The 19,981-nt window shown below is 37.4% G+C and overlaps 1 protein-coding gene across 1 annotated transcript in view; it reads left to right on the top strand.

The window, feature by feature from the left end:
• Positions 1-19,981, top strand: part of LOC108570536 (semaphorin-1A-like) — a 112,256-nt gene that overhangs the window by 51,694 nt on the left and 40,581 nt on the right. Inside the window, exons 3-4 of the mRNA XM_017932408.1 lie at positions 1,193-1,281; positions 2,485-2,626. Of these exons, the coding sequence (XP_017787897.1) occupies positions 1,193-1,281; positions 2,485-2,626 (231 nt within the window). The remainder of the gene's footprint in view (positions 1-1,192; positions 1,282-2,484; positions 2,627-19,981) is intronic.

The following is a 19,981-nucleotide window of genomic DNA, read 5'->3' as shown; positions in this document are numbered from 1 at the left end:
AAATGCGTTCTAAATAAATAGTTTCTAAAAGTATCTTATTAAAATAATAATTTATTTACTCAGTCAACGTCTTAATTTTGATTGATTAATTATTTTCCACTGCACGTCCGAGTCATTAATATTCCCGGTTCTAAGGAACAGGGGAGATATCGATTACTCTAATTAACTTGTAATACCTACAGTATCCTTAAGATCATTTCTTAAAGAAACAATATTAAAGCTATCGAATTAAATTTCTCTTTTCTCAAATTCTTTTCCTCCATCCGAAATAATTAATTAGTTACTATTTACTTAACTCTCCCAATTCAAAAGTACAAAAAACCAATAACTGAATGAACCCATTAGTCCCTTTAAAAAAAAAAAAAACACGATCTCACGCTCAATCAATGAAAAATGCATCAAAAAATAGTCATAACATACACATGCAGCGAAACCGCAATTCCTTTAACACGAACAAACTGAAAAAAAAAAAACATACATCGTTGCAACTAATATTGAATTTCAAAAGTGAAAAACGATTTTTGCACAAACTATCGGTCCTAGAGCTGCCTCTGGTAATTGAAATATTCGATATCTATTTAATCGACATTTTAACGATCACACTTGGGAAACCATCGGCGATAGAACGATCGGTAATTTCCGCGCGATTTTTTGAATTCTCGTATCTTTCTATCGCGCCGCGTCCGTATAAAATTTTACGACACATCGTTGCACGTGAAATGTTATCGTGTCGCATTGTGTTTGCTATTCTCACGGCTCGTATAGAATGGACGATGCTTAAACGATGTAAGAAGCTTTGCATAAATTACACGCTGCAATTTGTGTGTCCACCCTACCACTCACCCCTTCTTCTTTCTTCCTCTTTTTTCTCTCCCTTCTATTTTGTCGCCCTTTCTCATTTAATTCGCGCGGCAAGTTTTGTATAAATTATGTAATCCGTTTAGAGGCTATCTACCGGAATTTTTGATCGATCGCAATTTCTCCACGCGGCGCCTCCCGCCCCGGCAATTCATCATACAGTCTGTTCTTTGGAAATTACCAAGTTATTGGAAGTTCTATCGACGAGGCCGAAGTGAATCTATAATTCCCTTTGCGTACTGAACTAAAGGCTATCGAGCGAAAAAATAGAAGGAATGTAGGAAAATAGCGGAGAAAGTTATTTTGGGATAAATTTTTTATTTTATTGTTACAGGACCGAATTTCGTCAGCTCGTTCGCGTACGAAGATTACGTCTTCTTCTTCTACCGAGAAACAGCTGTCGAGTACATGAACTGCGGCAAGGTAAGTTTGGGAAACACTTCAGACCCTTCGAATCCTTTAACCCTTTAACCTGTAACAACGAATCAGCCTCGTGGCAGAGATTCTGGTGAAGATGCGACGGAATTAGTTATATTAGTAAGAAGAATTAATTGTAATCCTAACGTTCGTTTTAATTTCTAACACTGAGGATTACTGAATGTAGTTAATTTGTAACAGAGTAGCTTTTGTTACCTGATGCAGTACTGAAATAGAAAATGGCCGACGCTTAGATGCGTAGTCAGAAAAGAAATCATAGGTTAAGGGGTTAAGCGACGATAGAACTTTGAGAAACGCATTTTCGCTAAGAACGAATTCAATGTTTTTTTGTAATTTTATAATTTGCGCTAATTTGATGAAAGAAAGGTGTTTTGCATGTATTGTAGGAATTCGATTACTTTCAATTACTTGCTCTCGATAAGTTAGATTCCTGCAAAAATAGCTTAAGAGGTCATAACTTACGTTTCTCGATTTTTTTACATAGTTTGAATGGTCATGTGAAAATATTTTAAGTACAAAGTGAACTCGAAATTCTTACTATTGATTAACTTCATCGTTCGTGCACATATTCTAAACAAGATTTTAAAAAAATTGAACCATTTTTGAAAATCACGACCCTTTTTTTTTTCAACTTTCGCCATCGCCGCAATTTTTCCTTTCTCCAAAAAACCCTCACGACCCCAGAACTACGATCCCAAAAGATATCAACAAACCGAAATTTTTTTTGACCAAATCATGCCAGAAAAAAAAAACATTTTACTCCATTGCACGCAGACGCCAAATTTCTCCAATTTTCACTTTCCGATTCCCCTCTTCTGCCCTAAAAATAGAACGAAACCAATCGGCCAACTAATTTACCTCTCAATCCCTCACAAAAATCAACCACATTTCAGCCCCCAAAAGAAACTTATCCATCCCCACAAAAATTTGCAAAAAACACTCCCTAAAAATCCACGTAGTGAACGTTGGGTCAGATTTTTTCCCAAAACCATCGTCGATATTCTACCCCGCGAAATTTTTACGCCCGTTGAGTTTCCCTTTCATTCTTCCCGCTCTCCTCTCCTCCGGCGAAGCGACGAAACTCAACGCCGTACATACGCGACGCAGGTTGAAATAAGACGCGGCGAGAGCAAGGAAAGAATCGAAGGAGGCAATTGTTCGAAAGCTCTGAGCGCATTTGTGTTTTAGGCGGTGTACTCGCGAGTCGGTAGAGTGTGCCAGCACGACAAGGGCGGACCTCATGCGTTCAGCGACAGATGGACGAGCTTCCTGAAAGCGAGGCTCAACTGTTCCGTGCCCGGCGAATACCCTTTCTATTTCAATGAAATACGTGAGTATGCTTGCATCTACACACACACACACACACACACACACTATGTGTGTATACATAGACGTGTACCCGTAAGTTCGCCGTGCTATGACGTTTGTCGAGACCCTCGTCGAGTGCACTCTCTACGCTCCTTGTGTACTGGACAGAGGGGTTGGCCTAACCGGTGTGTACTACCTTGCACACATATCGAGTGTATACGTGGGATCGGGCCAATTTTACAAACAAACTGTCTCCTTGCAAAAGACCCACGTGGAGAGCGGAATTTTTTTTCTCTCCCGCTGGTCACGGGGGAAAATCGAGGAATTTTATTCTCCCGTTTGGTGTTTGATGCATCTACGCTTTTGTAGGAATTAACTGGCCCTTATACGCACGCCAACTTAATTTTCCGCGGGGTAGTTTGAATGGAAGTTTTGGGAGCAAAGTGTTTTTCGTTTATTCGGTTGGCGATCGAGTTCGCGATCTTCGCGTTTTCTTGGAAAAAATTATTTAGTGAAATTAGACGGTTAACCCCGTTTGATTTAAGAATCTTTTGCCATATTTAGGGCAATTTTTCAATTCCTACGCGGTAGTAGAAGCTTGTTATTTTTGATAAAAAATAGTGGACAGGAGCGTTTTGACGTTCACAAATTCGGAACCAAATGTTCCAGCCAAGGAATGCTATAGCGACCTAAATAAGTGATAATCACTGGGAGCAATGTCTGGGCTATATGGTGGATGAATTAGACGCTCTCAGCCCAATTCGTCAATTTTCTGCAGCGTTCGACGTGAAATATGCGGACGAGCGTTGTCCTGTTGCTGAATAATCCCTTTTCGTAAGAGTTGACGAAACGAATTCTGTTTAACCCTTTGAGTGCTGAATACTCCCTGTCGAAGCTCTACGTATGAACTGGATTGCGATCGCTTCGGACGAAATACATTTTTGCTAGTGTGACCTGTAATTCCTTTGCACCAAATTAAATAACACACGTGTATTATTCATAGGTAGCTAAGGAATACACACGTATTCATCTCAAATAGAGATAATTGTAACTACATATGTGTCCATAGCGCTCAAAGGGTTAACCCTTTGCACTCGAAGATCCTCTCATTATAGCCTATCACCTTCAAAATTGATATTTAGCATTTGCTAAAAAATCATACCATATGTATATTGACTGATATATTTGAATTATAATACGTTCTTTTTTTATTTATTTGAATTATTTACCAAACAGTAAAACATAATGTCGCTTCTCAGTTGCCACTCGAGTGCAAAGTGTTAAGTTTTGCCCAAACACGATCAAATTAGGATAAATAGAGTTCTGCGTCAATGATACGACCATTTTCTATCAGCTCCCAGTGAATGACACCCGAAATCCGCCACTAAACGCACAAAACAGATGATCGCGAATTTATTAAATTCTGTTATTATACAAAGCATCGTTTCGAATCTATTCGCTTCGTTCGGAAGAATTTTGCAGACTGTTTCTATTGGTTCGTATTTGTAGGGAGTATAGAACTTGGAGAATAGCCCGTGCAAGTCGAGGTGAGTTAAAAATTGGGAAAAATTGATAGGAGTAACGTTTCTCTAACGGTGGAAAAATAAAAAAAATCACTGTTCGCTTGTCGTAAACCTTTGGGACAGCGGTTATTTTACAATTTCACGCTTTGATACCCATAGAATTGTCTTTTGTGTGAAATGTCTGTTCGAAAGTGACTCTTTTTGGACACGGTTTTTGTTGATCATATTTTCGAAACTGCTTTCGCCGCTTCGAGGGAGCGGGGAAAAATATGACCGTAGTTTTGGAAATACACTACCGGGCAAAAGTTTGGAATCACCTGTCAATTTACATCGATATTGAATCTGCTACTAATTCTTTATAAACCTGAAATTTCTGTTGTGAGAACCACTTGATTTCGATTAATTTGAATGACAAAAAGTTCCTTAAAAAATTCTTAAAATTGCTAACTTTTTTTAGAAATTCTTGTGTAACTTTCAATGAACAGTGATTCCAATCACTTGGCCGATAGTGTACAAAGACTAACGCAATACTTTAGCGAATGGTTTCTGTAACACTTTCATCGTGTAAGTTGTTTATATATTGCAATTAAACGTAGATATAATTTGTATATTATAAATTAGTGGAAATAGAACGGTTGAAATCTTGTTTCAAAAGAGCTAACAGTTTTATTCGTGCAATTTATATACGGAGAAGCCAGAATGGTCCTCGTAAGTGCAAATGTCTGCTGGTATAATCTCTAAATAGAGATGAAATTTTGGCTAAAAGCATGGGTGAATGTATGTATAGACTAATTAGGCTGAAGTCCAAGGTCCAAATTGTCTAACAACTCCCAAGGATCATGCTCTCCAATTTTGTGTCCCGTTTACGATACATGTAGAATGTAACTGGAGTTTAGAATTTTCATTATGCTTCTGTATTACTCGGTACCATTAGCGAGAAAAAGGGTACACAACGAGCATAAAATTCCTATATTACATTTACGAAACCGTCCACAGTTCGTTTAACGCTAGAAAAATTGGCTGGGTCACAAATGACCCATTAGCAACTTTCCCTCCCAAAAGATGAGATCGCTCGATAGCAATGAGTATTATCGTTTGCAACTTTTCAATATTCTTTTCTGCATGTATACTTCTATGTGCGTCGATATGAATCTAATTTTTCAGTCACAAGTTAATTACGTAAAAATTCGCTTTTGGGAAATTGCTAATTGGCCACTTTGACCACTTTTCAATTACATTTTAATTACATAAAATTTCACTTTTGGGAAATTTGTCAATGCGTCATTTTGACCATTTTTCAATCACATCTTGTTTGCATAAAGATTCACCTTCGGAAAGTCGCTAATGGATCATTTTGACCACTTTTCCAATCACCTTTTATTTGCATAAAAATTCACACTTGGAAAGTTACTAATGGGTCATTTTTGACCACTTTTCAATCACATTTCATTTACATAAAATTTCACTTTTGGAAATATGCCAATGGGTCATTTTCGACCCGTGCGATCCTTCCAGTTCTATTAAAGAACGTTACCGTAACATGTATAATTGCAACCATCGACAAACACTTTCTCCATGGTGTAGACGTTACTACCACTGAACTCTCCATTCTTAAGTCAATACGTCTGAGTAATTGCTGCTGGCAATTTCCAGAGAGTGCAACGTAAATTGGCTAAGGATCGAGGGAGGGCTGGGTAGGTTACAAATATCGTCGTAGATAAGGTGCCTTCGATATTCCTTACGGGGCTTACTAGAAATCCATTCAGCTTGATCTCTCTTTCTCTCAGGCCGTTATCTAGCTGTGTATCAACGTTGCTCGCGTAATTCTTTTTCTCGCTCGCTCGCTCGCTCGCGCGCGTTTTATCGCGTCGATCGTATTGAACCCGGAGGTCCCTTATCTCGCCAAAGAAAAACTCACGAAACGATCGAATCACGTCGCGCAATTATGACTTAACGATAAGGTGACGAGCAAATGATTTGATTCGTTGGCTGGGCCGGCACACGGACCTGGTCCAATATCCATTACACTCTCCTCATCCTCCTCCTCCTCTATCCCCTTTGCTCTTTTTCCGTCTTCGCTTCTGCTCAGCGATTTTACATTGCTGACCCACCGATTTCCTTCGGCGAGCTCTCCTCGTCCGGCCAAACTAGTTTTCCTTATCACCACCACTTATTACATTATCATTCCACGGGCCGCGTTTTATGGGGCTTCCCCAAACCTCTAATATATTTCTGCTGCGCCACGCGAATAACAATCGAACGATTCTTCTCTTTGCTACGTGATTGTCCGATTCGATTAACGAACCGACGAGTTTCGTTTTCTTTTGAAATTCTGAATGGATCGAACTTTAGGCGTGTGGAAGGAGAAACTGTCGCGTGAGGCACCTATTTCAGAGGATAACAGTGTTCGGTGTTGTTCGAATCCATTTTTATTCGAATAACGAATAAAATTATATTCGTTGTTCGTTCATTCGTTCATAAAGTTTAACTTACCAGTACCTTCTTCAGCTCTCGTTGAAAGATTCTTCTCTTTCGCTATTATGGTTAATGTACCTTGCTTCCACAAGGTTCCTGATAAGATGTTTGAGAGAAGAGTGATACTTAAATCAATTATAAGTAAAATTCACTGGAGAAGGAAGTTTGTTCGACTCTTTCATTTGAAAACGTCGAGTAATGAATAAAAGTTGACGAATAAATTCGATTTATTGGTTATTCGAATAAATTATCGAATGAATTCGATTTCTTCGGTATTCACACATAATTCGAATTTATTCATTGGTGAATAACGAGTAACTTGAATTTATTCATTCCTCATTCGCGAATAATGAATATATTCGATTTATTCCTTATTCGAATAAGTTATCGAATAAATTCGATTTATTCGTTATTCGAATAAATTATCAAATAAATTCGAATTTATTCATTGGTGAATAACGAGTAATTCGAATTTATTCATTCGTGAATAACGAGTAATCCGAATTTATTCATTGGTGAATAACGAGTAACTTGAATTTATTCATTCCTCATTCGCGAATAATGAATATATTCGATTTATTCCTTATTCGAATAAATTATTGAATATATTCGATTTATTCTTTATTCGAATAAATTATCCAATAAATTCGATTTATTCGTTATTCGAATAAATTATCGAATAAATTCGATTTATTCGTTATTCGAATAAGTTGTCAAATAAATTCGATTTATTCGTTACTCACGAATAATTAATTCGTGAATAACGAGTAATTTGAATTTATTCATTCGTTATTCGCGAATAACGAGTAATTCAAATTTATCCGTTATTCGAAATAACTTCTGTCCAACACTATAAAATCAATAGCTTAACAAGGATCGATTTTATCGAATTTTTGTGAACCAGACAATTAAAAACAGAACTCTCTTCTTCGCACTTGAATTCTACAAAGCACTATTTAATTACTCTCCTTCACTACTTTCAAGACCATCAGTAATTCTTATCACTTAACACTTCTCAACCAATCAAACCACGAGCATCATTCATAATACCAATCGTACAACAAAAATCTACAAAAACACGAAAACATAAAGGATCCAAAAAAAGAAGCCATCTATTTGGACCAAAAAATCATCTCCCCTCAGCAATAGATTCTAAAAGCGCCCACTCGCGACAAAACCGAAAAAACCGTAAATCGATTGCCTTTCACCCTCACATTAAAAAAAATACCACCCTCACACCTCCTTATCTAACTTCGACAAGCGCAAAGTGCTACGATTGCTAATCACAGTATAGAATTTCCTACTCCGTTGCAACTCTATCAGATGATTCGGTTAAAACAGATTCCGCGATCATCGAGCTGATGTCATAAGTGCACAAGTAGGCGAATGTCCATCGGCAAAGAGCGACGGAGGAGGAGAGCTTGGCCCTCGTCAGATATCGGCCCGCGCGGTATCACGGAGGAGAGAACGTTAGGGTGGACGTATCCCTGGGAGTATTACCGCGCGAACGAAGAGCCCGACGAACCGGATAAGCGGCGAGAACGCGCGGCGCGGAGCTTTCATTTTTGATAGCCACTCGCGCGGATATCTCGTGTCATAAACAAAGTTTTTAATCAACGAATTTCCGAAGTCTGAAAGAGGTCAAGAGTTAATCGAACGGGAGAGAACCGGTGAATTTGTTGCAAACACCGGTCAACGTATTGTACGCGAACGGTTAAACTGTAAGCGTTACGTTGTGTTTAATTGAAGGAGATGCGAATCGGTGGAGATAAATGATTGAAAAAAAAAAAACAAAAACAAATCGAAACGGATTTTGCGTTCTCTTTAACGTTCGAAGATGATGAAGAGGGATTGATTTTATTTCCAGCGATGCTTTTCAAGCATATTTCGAATTGAGCTTCGATACTAGCCTGTATCGACGTAGATGAAGTATTTCGGTATTTTTTTTTCCTGTTTATTTTCGTGAATTGATGGAGAAAAATGTGAACTTTTAATTAAAATTCGGGAAAGAGCGGAAGAAAAGTTAGAGTAGATTTTTCGGTGAGTTTTTTTAATGTTTTTGTTTATTTTAAAATCGCCTAACACCTCTTTTATAGAATAAAATTCAATTGGCTGCGAGTTTGTAAATAAGAGTAAAACACGTTTCAATATTGATATGAAAATTTCGGGAGGTATATGAAGAGATGCCACTAGACGTCCGATACATCGATAGGTATTTTGTTTCTCTTTTAACGAGCTCTTGGCGAACGTCGATGGTATTGTATAAAATACGCTGTCGTAAACACGTATATAACGCAGACGCGAATTTTAACGTTTCATTATAAAGTAATGAAGTTTGCACATTTTACAATCGTTATAATGAACTTTTACTTCTGCATCGGGGAGAAAAGCAGATTATATTAACTTCGAAATATCACTACACAATACGTGCGGTATTTATTTACAAAATAAAATTGCATGTACGAAAAATGCTGTAATTTATTCTTCAGAAATGTTACTGGGCTAATTAGCCTTTAATTAAATATCTTCAATCGTAAAAGAAAGGACAATGCGGGAGAAAGTGAAGAAAAGAAGCATCGCTGAAAGTTACTCGAGAAGTATCAAATCAAAACGAAACCATAAAAAGGCGAAGAAAAATGGATGAAATAAAAACCGATGAAACCCTTCCATAAATCTCCAAAGACTAAGCTAGAGTGTCCATTGAAATCTACCGCAAAGACGTTCGATGAAAAACAACCGAGCAGGAGAAAAGCAGGCAACAGAAGTAGTAGAAAAAATAGATCCATTGAAATTCTGCTGTTCGGATCAAACGAAGAGAAGAGCATCTTCGTGGTTAAGAGATCAACCTTCATCAAAGGGAGCCATTTTAGTAACATGAACTAACAAGAGAAGTTAGGCAACCCGAAAGTTGAAGAAAATTTGAAACTTTGCAGAAATGTAGTCCAAATGGCGCTAATGACGAAACCATTTTTTTTGGGAATGAAACGGTCTTGGGGATGAAAGTGCACCTAACCTCAAAAAAAGTGAGGTTTCATATTATCGTGAATATTTACGAAATCGTGCAAGATATGGAAAAGAAGTTAAATTGAAAATTGTATGGTTTTTGATGTCCTACATAGTGGGGGTAAGAAATTTTGGAAAAATATTGTTTTCGAAATTTACCTCCACGAATCTGAATTTTTTGAATATTTACGGAAGAATATGGGAAAGAAGTTGAATGTCCTGTATTGTGATGGAAAGGAATTTTGAAAAAACTTTTTATTTTTTCAAACTTTACCCTCGCCATTCTTTTTTCGAAAATTTTGTACCGCCACAATGTAGGACATCAAAAATCATACAATTTTGAATTTAACTTTTTTTTTCCACATCTTACGCCACGCTGTTAAACCTGGTAGCCAGATTTAGCAACTAATACCTAGCCTCGTAACAACCATTAAAGTTTCTTTCACGGCAAAGTAAAGTCACGAAACCTACTTACAATTCCCAATGCGGAATTGATTGTAAGGAGTTCTAAAATAAAAAAAAAATCTTTTTTAAATATCATTCCTCACAATTTCTTTGAGGGAGTGTTTTCACGCTTCAGGACCGTTTCATCACCGAAACAAAAAATGGTATCGTTATTATGGTCGCTCGAACTCCATATCTGCAAAGTTTCAAATTCCTTTTAATTTTCAGTTTGCCCAACTACCCTTATAAGGAAGAGACGCATCGAACGATCGGGTTCCCGCAGCGCGGTTCGCATTTTCCCTCCTCCTTTCCATCAATTTCGCGATCACGCTCGGAATCACCGTCGCCGTCTCTCCGTCTCGGTGTGCACCGCTGCCAACCAGGTATTCACCGGGCACGTTCAGCGGTTTTCAGGGTCCGCGCGCGCTCGCTCGCGCCCTCCTATATACTTCGTCACTCGATAAGTCGCCTGGGCTGCCTATGGAGCAGCGACGAAATGAACCAGCAGCTTCGAGTGCGGAACACAATGGCCGCTACCGTGCACCACCGACCCGCAGGATCGAACGAACCCGTGTGGACGGGGGACACGTCGACGAGACGAAGGGGAGACAGGCAAGGGGAGAGACAGGCAGGCTGCTGGTTCTCGTATAAACGTAGAATATTGTCGCCGCACACCGAACTGAAATCCCTATCCGGCCGAGGAAAGTTGGCTGCGGTCCAGCCCGGAGAGCCGTCGGTGGATCGCTGCCAAATCGCGGCTCCGGACTATCCCGCCGATTGCTCGGACAACCTACGTCCCACCTCCACCCTTCGTCGTCTGCCTCGTCCTACGTTCATCTGGCTGCTGAAGGTCCTCCACCAAACTAACCTCTCTCTCTCTCTCTGTGTCTCTCTTTCTCTCTCCCTTTCTGTCTCTCCCTCTGTCTCTCCCTTTCTCTCTATCTCTCCCTCTCTCTCTCTGTCTCTCCCTTTCTCTCTGTCTCTCCCTCTCTCTCTCTGTCTCTCCCCCTGTCTCTCCCTTTCTCTCTCTCTCTCCCTCTCTCTCTGTCTCTCCCTCTGTCTCTCCCTCTGTCTCTCTATCTCTCCCTCTGTCTCTCCCTCTCTCTCTCTGTCTCTCCTTCCCCCTTTGTCTCTCCCTTTCTCTCTATCTCTCCCTCTGTCTCTCCCTCTCCCTCTGTCTCTCCCTCTCTCTCTATCTCTCCCTCTGTCTCTCCCTCTCTCTCTATCTCTCCCTCAGTCTCTCCCTCTCCTTCTCTCTCTGCCTCTCCTCTCTCTCTCTCACCCTTCAGTTCCCTTCGGAACTGCCCTCTCCAGATGACGACCAGGTCAAAGAAAAAATGTCGAACGCTGCCGCTAGGGAACGAGCCAGGGAAATGTAGACGAATAGCTGGATAGGGGTTCACGGGGAAATAAACTGCCGAGGACCTGTGGAAAGAGAACAGCTGCCGGCCTGGGAGTACACCGTTGCTACTGCAAGCGTACTGTTTTAGGGGAGAGAACGGGGAGGAGAGATAGATTTGCTGCGTGATTCGTTTATTGCCTGGTCGGTGCAGAACTGAGCATGCAGGTATCCTCGTGTGTGTAGGTTTGACGAGGTGGTTTGGATTATGGTACAGGGAGCAGATAAGACGGTTTTCGGCTGCCTGGAGCTTCTTTTTCTGTGAGATTAGAGAAGGTGTTAGATAGGAAGGGATGTAAGAAGTAGAGGTATGTAAATGTTTGTAGGTTTTACAGCGTGATAACGAGAACCTTAGCTATCCCTGGAATTAACATAAAGACATTTGCTGCTGCTACAGTATTGAAACGAACAAAAAGAAAGGCGAGCTGATTGCTCTGTCTATAATATTCTTTCCAACATCCTCTACCGTACTATTTTAAAAAATGTTTTTAGTAAAATACCGATTCACTTACTAAAGAAATGTAAAATCGAGCAATGCAAATGATCTCGCAATTTAAACCAGAAAAATATACCAATCTCGCAGTTCCCACCTAAAGAATGATCAAAACGTTTGTTCTGCAAGCACTCAGAAATTTTACAGTTTGTTTAAGGTAATTAATCGCTGTATTAGACGAAACGTTCCCCGAGGCACACATGCTCGCTGAAAACTTGCTTATATCCCATCTATCATTCACCTGGAAGAGAGAAACTATATACGTCTATAGTTTCAATTAAAAGTCCTGGTAATTCTTTTATTTGAGTTGGAGTTTTAACCGAAACGTCTGATTCGTTATTCTTGATGAAAAATTTATCTGGATAATCTTTGGCTTTTCATGAACAGAATTTCAACTTTATACTTCTCTGTTCCCTTAATTCTTCAATATACATTACTTCTACTCGAGTTTCACTCGCGGACAGAAATTCAGAACTTTCATCTTACCTTACGTTTGCTTATCGTGCGCACATAGAGAAAAGTTTCGAATACGTAGCTCTATTTCATTCGAGAAATCGTCTCCCAAGCGTTCGATTATTACTTCTCTCTAACACAAATAAAGATGATTTCAAAAAAAAAAATAACACGTTTCGCGTCGAAAACATCCCTCAATTCGAGTTAAAGGTATATTTCTAAGCCAATCGATTCTCTCTCAAGCTCTTAATCTTCTCGCTTTATCACACACGTTACAATAGATCCTTATTTTTTTCTTCCACTGTTCGCTATTCACCTACTTGTTGACGCTATCAAAACACTTACTGTTAGAATTTAGCGTTCCCTATAAGCGAAGAGATTATTCAAATGCGATAGCTTTGCCGAGCAGCGCAGCCCTGATTGTCGTTGCTGCATAGCAATTAGATGCCAAGTGGACCGAGCCCCGGCCACTCGATCGTAAACGATTTTGTGATTTTCAAACGTGCTCTGCGGAATTCACGCCACTTTTATCGATATCCCTGAACTCGTTTCATATAATATTACATTGTCGTCACCTTGTAGTATAATGTCAACATGATCGCGGAGCAAAACTTGGACACGGTTGACAAGTCAACCAGTGTATGTATATCCGTTTGTTCCAGTCTCATTATAGATAAATTAGCTGTACCGATAATATAAAACAATGTCAGTCATGTTGTTGTTTCAATGTTACGCGTTTTAAATTGCAAATTTTCTCAACACGAGCTGCATTGCAATCACATGCTACTTAACTTCGAGAACTATTGTCTCGGGGTGCTGTTAATCGTTTGTCTGCTGGGTGTTCAGAGCAACGATCGTGGCGATTTTTCAGGCGCTTTTGATAGTGTGAGAAAAACATGTTTGAAATAGAAAATCGTCGGTTGTTAATCAATATACGTTGAATTCGTCTCGATGTCATTTGCAGTTCTACGGAGAAAAGGTTACACAGTGTCGTTTAAGGAAATGAAGGTGATCCTGATTTTTCATGGAAAAAAGAGTATTTTCGAAATTTTTAATTTTGAAATTTTTTGAGGATTGAGCATTGATGATCTTTTATTTTTATCAGAGGTGCCTGAAAAATCGTGGTGACATCCTGGACATCCTGTATGTATTTACTTGTTATTCCGGTGTTTATTTAATTATCTGTCGAATTATCTTTTATGATTTGTGGAGTCGAATGTTAGATAGCAATTAAACGAGATTGATATCATGATTAAGATAGATACATGTACAAGGTGTTCAGTGTAAAATCAGTCGCCACGATGTTTAACACACTTTCAGTAGTCTGACAAAAATGTTAAGATAAGAAATTAATCGGTGCTCGATCGTTGATAAATTCTAAAAATAAAAATTACAAAAATACTTTCCTTGCAACAAAATATCAAGGTCGCCTTCACTTTTTATATGGCAATGGTAAATTTCTTCGCACTGTGCTGTTAACGACTTTTGGCACGCTTTTACCTTGTAACACTTAATTTTGGTCCTTCACGTGCTTCCACTTTAATTTAACAAAATTTTTAAATACCAAAACAAGAGATTCTGCGGTCACGATGGACATCTACCGTCTGTCACGCGCGTTGCATACTAAAATCTGCCACGGTGAAAGAGTTATTCGCTACCAGTTACATTTACCAACCGATATGTTCCCTAAAACTCAATTGTAATCGTTCAAAAGTATTACTAATATTCTTATCCAATCACTTTTATACTGGATTAAAAAAAAAAAAGAAAGGTGCTGTTAACCCTTCCACTACGGCAGATTTTAATGCGTAACGTGGATGACTGACGGTAAATTTTTAACCACGGCTGTAGAATTTCTTATCTTGGTCGTACCGTTTTAAAATTCGGTTAATTAAATTAAGATGGAACTGCGTAAAGGATAAAATTAAATATTGAATTACGATGGAAGTGCGTAGTGCGAGCAAATTTTTAAAACGTCTTCAAATAGTAATGAAAGGGTTAATCGCTATCAGTCACATTCACTTACCGATATGTTCCCCAAAACTGAATTTCAATCATTCAAAATTATCACCAATATTCCCCCAATATTCTCGCCGCTCTCCTTAAATAGGCACCCTCAATTTTTCAGCTTAAACTCCTGATACCACTTAGATCTACTAATCATGCACTCGGGCCATCCATCAGCCCCCTAATTACCGCTCGTCGATTTTTAATCGTCGTTAAGGGACCAGTGTTCCCTGATGTAACGACGGCGTAAATAATAGATGATCCAGCGAAACTGGCTCTACGCTAGATAGGCGAGAAGTCAAGGAAGGAATCGATACGAGATTAAATTCTCAACGAAAACGACATGAGCGAAGAAGGAAAGAAGAGCCGGAGAGGATATATCGAGCAGATAGAGAGTAGTCACGCGAGAATACATTTCTCAGGGAACGAAAATACAGTTCGTTCCAGAAGCGTAAAACTAACGGGATAGTAAGCATCGTAGCTTTCAGCCGAGTCGAATAGAGAGGTGGAAAGAATGTTTCCCCGAAATTTCCCCGCCTGTTTTACGATCAAACGAACAACCCTTCCTTCCTTGCCTCTTTGCTAAGCAGTTTCGCGGCGCGCCGCAGTGGCGGTGGCAAAGTAAAGAGAAACGAAAATAAAGACATTGTTACTGTATAACCGGTGTATGGAGAGAACAGTTAGGAACATTGGACTGTTTATTTATCGCGTTGTTCACGCGGACCGGCATACGGAATGCGTACTTATCTTTTAGCCGAGTTCGGTTTGCTACGCGCGCGAAGGATTCGATACGTTCTGGAAAAATTTCGATCGGTAACGAAACGCCCCCATAAGAGGAAATAGGAGATTGCGAGGAAATTCTAGACGTTGTTTAACTGTGCAGACTGATCAATCGAGAATTGCACTTGTAATTGAAACCGGCGATAGTGGAACACGTGTTTTTATGAGGATCTTTTTGGTAGAGGAAAGTAATATTTCAGAATGCATATTAATGTGCGGAATGTCTCGTTTTGAAAGGCTTTGAACTGAAGAAAGGAAATTTGGAGGAAATATGTTTTGTGGTTTTTAAAGGTTTATGGTGAGAACTTTTTTAATAGAGGTTTATGGAGAGAATTTTTTGAATAGAGGAAAGTAATACTGTCGAATGTATATTAACCCCTTAACATATGACAACGTGTCAGACTCGTGGCAGAGATTCTGGCAAAGATGTCAGAAAAATAGTTGTATTAGTAAGAAAAATTAATAGTAATCCTAATTTTCGTTTGAATTTGTAGGACTGACGATTGCTAAATGCAGTTAGTCTGTGGCAGATTAGTTTTTGTTACCTGATACAGTACTGAAATAGAAAATGGCTGACGCTTAGATGCGTAGTCAGAAAAGAAATCATAGGTTAAGGGGTTAACATGCGGAATATTTCCTTTTCAAGGGCTTCGAATTGAGGATAGAAAATTTGGAGGAAATATTTTTTGTGGTTTTTAAAGGTTTATGGAGAGAATATTTTAATAGAGGAAAGTAATACTGTCGAATGCATATTAACCCCTTAACATATGACAACGTGTCAGACTCGTGGCAGAGATTCCGGCGAAGATGTAAGAAAAATAGTTGTATTAGTAAGAAAAATTAATAGTAATCCTAATTTTCGTTTGAATTTGTAGGACTGACGATTGCTAAATGTAATTAATCTGTGGCAGATTAGTTTTTGTTACCTGATACGGTACTAAAACAGAAAATGGCTGACGCTTAGATGCGTAGTCAGAAAAGAAATCATAGGTTAAGGGGTTAACGTACGGAATGTTTCCTTTTGAGGGGCTTCGAATTGAGGAAAGAAAATTTGGAGAAAATGTTTTTTGTAGTTTTTAAAGGCTTATGGAGAGAACTTTTTAAATAGAGGAAAGTAATATTGTGGAATGCATATTGATGTGCAGAATGCCTCGTTTTGAAAGGCTTCGAATCAAAGAAAGAAAATTTGAAGGAAATACTTTGTAGTTTTTAAAGGTTTATGAAGAGGATTTTTTTAATAAAGGAAAGTAATATTGTAGAATGCATATTAATGTGCAGAATGTTTCGTTTTGAAGAGTTTCGAATTGAAGAAAACTGCAAAGGTTTAAAGGTTTATGGAGAGAATTTTTTTAATAAAGGAAAGTAATACCGTAGAATGTGTATCAATATGCAAAACATCTTATTTTGAAGAGTTTCGAATTGAAGAAAGAAAATTTGAACGGTACTTCAGAAAAAACATTTATTTTATAGTCAACTTAATCTAGTCATCAAGTGAAGTCGCTTTCGAGCAATTTATTTTAATTGAAGTTTCTTTCATGCAAGATTATAACCTTACGTAAACAATTTAGCGACGTATAAAATGTATCATCCATTAAGATAATTCTAAATCCAGTAAAAAATCTTTCACAAAATTCTTAACAAGATCAACATACTATTTTTTAATGTAAGCTTATTGTTACATCTATAAAATTACTATATTACATCTTAAAAAATTTCTACATCGAACATTCACATTTCAACAAACTAATTTGGATCTGAAAAATTTATTTGTAACTATCGTTAATTAGAAAGCTGTAACATTGCTTTCAGTATATTTAGAACGTTATTATAATAGTACACAAATTACCAATAATCACTGCCGTTGTATTTAACAATACAAATTATATCGTAATTATTATTCGTTCACTTACTTGAAAAACACAAAGTTATTAAATTCTCCGATATTAACTATCCAAATTATTAGTGATGTTTAATCATTTTCACGGAATAATAGTGATAACGCAGCGACGTTATAAACCGTGAAATTCGATTTTGGAAAAATGCCCGCCGTTAAATTTCCCGTAATATCAATTTATTTAATAATTTCGCACTTTTAATTAATCAATATGTAAATTTCAGCGAGTGAAAATTCTTTCGATTAATTTGCAATATTGATAATCAACGAGCGTAAATCGTTCGTATTTTAACATTCTTTGCGTAGCTCGTACTCGTCGAGCTCTGATGCAACGAAAAATTGAGCATTACATATTCCTTCGCGAAGTAAAAGGATTATATCCGTCGAATTCACGTAAAACAAATAATTTCGTTAATATTAAAACCGCGTATGTATGAAATCTCTGCTCCCCTTAAATCTTCAAAGTGAATATTTGACTCTGGAAAAAAATTACTACCTATTTCGCGATTCAAACTTAAAACTGCAATCAGATTAAAAGTTTCTCTGGGAAATTTTCATTTTCCACGGAGAGATGTTAAACGATCAAACGTAGGAGAACAAACGGGAAATGGAAAATGTTTTTTCAATCGTGCAGCGAAAATTTTTCGAAATTTTTCCCTGAAAAAAAAAAAAGAAAAAAGGGAGAAAGAAGTTAGCTTCTCGTGGGATTCATCAAAATGGTCAAAGCGATTTTAAATAATTCTCGTGTACACATGCACTTTGCTCTGACGATTAAAAAGTTCATCCAGCGGCTAATAAACGTGTACTTTATCACGTATTAACTTCGATATCGCGCACTCGTGCTCATTGAAATTAATCAGTTTCCCTTTGAAAACGTGTAGAACAAATAGCAGCACCGGGCGATCCTCTTCAACGTGCATCATGATTAAAAACTCGGCCGCAGGCCATACGGTATCGATTTCTGTTTCACCGTGAAAATCAGCTACTTATTGGCCTACGTTTCTCGCCTGTTGAAGAAGTTCCATTTTCCCGTTTCCAATGAAATTCTCGTTTCGCGTCAATTTCGGGGGAATTGTTAGAACCGTTTGTGATCATTCGTTTCGATTCAAAATGTATATGTACTGGTTGTTTGAGTATCTTGAAAATTCTGTTTGCGTTCAATCGTTGGAATATTTTCAGGAATTTTACAGGTTATGTCGCCTTGAGCGTCGTTACAGTCATTTGATGATCGTTTGTTTTAATTGAAATTTATTTCATACTACTTGTAGTTCGAAAAAATAGTGTAAATTGTTTCAGCAGAAGTATTTAGATTTCTCGGCTCTGAAATTTGTCACAAAATGATGAACAGATTAACACTTTTCATGATAAAATGAATTTTCAGAAATTATTGTTTGAATTTGATTGGCGGAATTTAAATTTTTAAATGTGAGTATCTTGAAGTTGATTGGCTGAACTTAAATCTTGAGTAGTTTTAATTTGATTGGCTGAATTTAAATTTCAAAAGCTTGGATTGGCTGAATTAAAATTCTAGAATTCGAATATTTAAATTTAACTGTCTTGAATTTTATTGGCTGAATTTAAATTTGAAAATCCGAATATTTAAATTTGAGTATCTAGAATTTGATTGGCTGAACTTAAATCTGGAATAGTTTGAATTTGATTGGCTGAACTTAAATCTGGAATAGTTTGAATTTGATTGGCTGAACTTAAATCTCGATTAGTTTGAATTGGATTAGCTGAATTTAAATTTTAGAATTCGATTATTTAAATTTGCGTATCTTGAATTTGATTGGCTGAATTTAAATTATGAAATTCGAATATTAAAACTTGAGTATTTAGAATTTGATTGGCTGAACTTAAATTTTAGAATTCGAATATTTAAATTTGAGTTCCTTGAATTTCATTGGCCAAGTTTAAATTTCAAAATTTGAATATTTAAATTCGAGTTCGTTGAATTTCATTGGCTGAACTTAAATCTCAAATAGTTTGAATTTGATTGGTTGAATTTAAATTTTAAAGCTGAATATTTAAATTTGACTATCTAGAATTTGATTGGCTGTACTTCAATCTCGAGTGGTTTGAATTTGATTAACTGAATTTGTCCCAAAGAATTACGGAACAACAGAAGTAATATTGCAATAATCATCTCACAATTAGAACTCTAAATTAAACGCTAAAGCTATTTTGCAATACGTCCATTAATGATACTCAGTTTGCAACAGAATGAAATATGTATAAATTACTATCGCATTAATTATAAAACTTCTCAAATAATACATGTAACACGTGTTTCAGTGATTCACAGAAGACTTTGAGCGAATTGATACTTTCTCTAAGAAAATATTATCAGGGAAGATTTCCCAGTATCATTAATCAATACGTAATTATCGCGTCTAGTACACATGATGTATTATAGGTCAGCGATAACCCAAGCGATGCACCTATCACTTATGAAAGCAGTTACAATCTATAACAATGTAGCCATAAATTTTATCTACGTTTACTATATTTCAATATAGAACGTGTTTAAATAGCAAAATGTCTGAATTGTAAATTAAGTGAAAAACACCATAATCTGAAACACTCTTCTTTCGCATCTCTATCGCTCTATTTAGCTTAGGATTCGGCAAACTATGGCCCGCGTCTATGATAAACAGAATTGCGTCTATGATTAACAGATGCACATTTGCAGTCAATTTTGATGATAGGAAATACAAACTTTCAACCTCAATTAAATGAAATATTTGAAAAAAAGGAAGAATTCCATCCTTTAATGGAATGTATTCATCCTTAAATCTATCACAAGTAGTATTACTATGAAGGATTTGTGAAATTATTTTTATTTTATAATTATCTACCTACACAGATATATAATAATCTCAGTCTTGCAATATTTAGTATCAGGC

This window comes from Habropoda laboriosa, unplaced genomic scaffold (genome assembly GCF_001263275.1).
Source record: "Habropoda laboriosa isolate 0110345459 unplaced genomic scaffold, ASM126327v1 scaffold61, whole genome shotgun sequence".
Taxonomy (NCBI): domain Eukaryota; kingdom Metazoa; phylum Arthropoda; class Insecta; order Hymenoptera; family Apidae; genus Habropoda; species Habropoda laboriosa.
Note: the sequence above shows the minus strand (reverse complement) of the source record. Positions and strands in the feature narration are given on the sequence as shown.